Here is a 2,538-nt window from a genome sequence, read left to right as displayed (position 1 = left end):
AACATCATTACCACTAAATAGAGTTCTGAACATATTTTCTAATGGGTAGTCATCCATCATTAAAGAAAAAATGAAAAAAAAAGGGGAAAAATACTGTTTATCCAAAATTTTCCACTCCAATTAACCAACCCAAAAACCAAAACAAAACAAGAAACTGATTTGACACATATACATCAAAATAGAAACCTTGACTTGAAAATGTACTTCTTGCCAAACTCCACTTTGCAAATATGGAGATTCCAATTGCCAATTTTTAACATAAATAATTTCCCTTCCCACAATCACAACAAGAAGGCCGGGGCTCATTCTTTCATACAATTTTCTCATATAACCCCCTCAAAAATTTCCCACCAAATTTATGTACTCCTTCTCTCTCTCTCTCTCTCTCTCTCTCCCAACCTCGGACCAATCAAATCATCCCGCCAATCCTCCATCGCCACGTGTCCCATCCCGAGTTCATTTATATATATATATATCTCCATATAAATAAATCCCATTACCCAGACCAACTCCCTCTAACTCTCCGCCTTCCTCATCGCCATGCCCTTCCCTCGCACTTCCTCCTGCTGCTTCTCCGCCGCCGGCAGCGGCAGCGGCAGCGGCGTGCCATCCCCACCGGCCTCCACCACCATCAACCTTACAACCTCCACGGCCTCCGACTCCAGCACCAGCTCCGACGTCCCCAGTCTAAGCAGCAACGACGACGCTGTATCCATTATCACTCTCCCCTCCCTCCCTTCTCTTCTTCTCCTTCCTCCCATCTCCTCTCTTCCCTATCTTCTCCCATCTCTGCCTCTCCTCTCTCCCTCCCTCCTCCTCCTCCCTCTCCCTCGCACTCTCCCCTTCCCACCTCTTCACCGCCTCCGATCTCTCCATCTCCATCTACGATCTTTCCTCTCTAGATCTCCTCGCCTCCTTCCCCGTCCCCTCCCATTCCGGCTCCGCCAAATCCCTCTCTTTCTCTTCCGACGGCCGCTACCTCCTATCCTCCCACCAAGACGGCCGCATCCGCCTCTGGCCAGCCTCCCCAAACCCTCGCCGCCACTCCCAGATCGCCACCCTCCCCACCCTCTCTGACCGCCTCCTCCGCCTCCCCCTCCCCAAAAACTACATCTCCATCCGCCGCCACTGCAAACGCCTCTGGATCGAGCACGCTGACGCCGTCTCCTCCCTCGCCGCCCACCAAGACCTCATCTACTCCGCCTCCTGGGACAAAACCCTCAAGATCTGGCGCTCCTCCGATCTCCGATGCCTCGAATCTATTCCCCGCCCACGAAGACGCCATCAACGCCATCGCCGTCGCCGGCGACGGTACCGTCTACACCGGCTCCGCCGACCGCCGGATCCGAGTCTGGACCAAAACCCCCGGCGAGAAACGGCACTCACTGATGGCCACGCTGGAGAAGCATCGGTCGGCGGTGAACGCCCTGGCGCTTAGCCCCGACGGCGCCGTGCTCTACTCCGGCGCTTGTGACCGTTCCATCTTGGTCTGGGAACGAGAGGACAGCGCCAACTACATGGTGGTTTCCGGCGCCCTCAGAGGCCATCAACGGGCGGTGATGAGCTTGGTGTGCGTCGGTGACGTGTTGTTCAGTGGGTCAAGTGATCGGACGGTGAGGATTTGGAGACGTGGTGGGGATGGCAAGTACGCTTGTCTCGGGGTGATGGAAGGGCATACCAGAGGTGTTAGGTCAGTGGTGGCGGTTCCGGTGCCGGCGGCGGTGGGGGAAGGGGAGGAGGAGTTCAGGGTTTGTAGTGGGAGTTTGGATGGTGAAGTTCGGATTTGGAAGGTGGGGGTTTCTTCGTTTTCCAAATCATATGATTCTTAACGCAGTGTGAAAAAGGCTTAAGAACAGACTGGTGTTTTTCTGATTTAGATGTACTTCACAGAGTGGCACTATTATTATCTTGTGATGTAAAAATTGAGAAGGAGATCAGGGGATGTGATTTTCGGGAGGATTTTTTTTTAATTTTTTTTGGGATTTATGCAAATATTGAGAATTGGTTTTTGCAATAATGATTACTTAACAAATTGGATAAATTTATGGTAATGGAAGGAGGGAGGAAAACCGAAAACCAGAATGTGGAAAAGCAAGTTTACCTCTTGCTTGCTTTGGGAGTGCATTTCTTTCTTGAATTACTTTTTGACTGATGGCTGAGAGAAGGTTTCAGTGAATAATGGCAGGTGTCCCTATGGAAGGGTGGGCTATTGTCTTGTGATTGTATTTGTTGGGTATGTTTTTGAGATATGGGAGAAGTATATATAATTCTTTTATTTCTGAAATTGTTTTATTGTATGTATTGCTTAGATGGTAATGAAATAGAAAAGATAATTACAAGGGTGTATTTGTGTATTTTAGGGTCTACATGTGCATGTATATTACCAAGTTTATAATTCATAATTGATGTAGGGAGCATTCTAAGTTTACTACTTATTATTGGTAGTTAGGGGTTGTTTCGCCTTGCATCACTCCATGTATGTGGTGGTGTGTTGCTCCAGAATATAGCCTTCTTACTCAGCTATAGTACTACTATATT

At 49.0% G+C, this 2,538-nt stretch overlaps 1 protein-coding gene across 1 annotated transcript; it reads left to right on the top strand.

The window, feature by feature from the left end:
* Positions 1-691: 691 nt before the first annotated feature.
* On the top strand, positions 692-2,124 carry LOC120257475 (protein JINGUBANG-like; the record flags this gene model as incomplete). Its single annotated transcript, XM_039264930.1, is given in 2 exon segments — positions 692-1,263; positions 1,265-2,124. Coding segments are annotated over 2 exon segments (1,137 nt in total), but the record flags the coding sequence as incomplete, so codon positions are not given.
* Between the last annotated feature and the right edge of the window lie 414 nt (positions 2,125-2,538).

This window comes from Dioscorea cayenensis, unplaced genomic scaffold (genome assembly GCF_009730915.1).
Source record: "Dioscorea cayenensis subsp. rotundata cultivar TDr96_F1 unplaced genomic scaffold, TDr96_F1_v2_PseudoChromosome.rev07_lg8_w22 25.fasta BLBR01002155.1, whole genome shotgun sequence".
Classification (NCBI taxonomy): domain Eukaryota; kingdom Viridiplantae; phylum Streptophyta; class Magnoliopsida; order Dioscoreales; family Dioscoreaceae; genus Dioscorea; species Dioscorea cayenensis.
The sequence above is the reverse complement of the archived record's forward strand: the minus strand, read 5'-3'. Positions and strand labels throughout refer to the sequence as shown.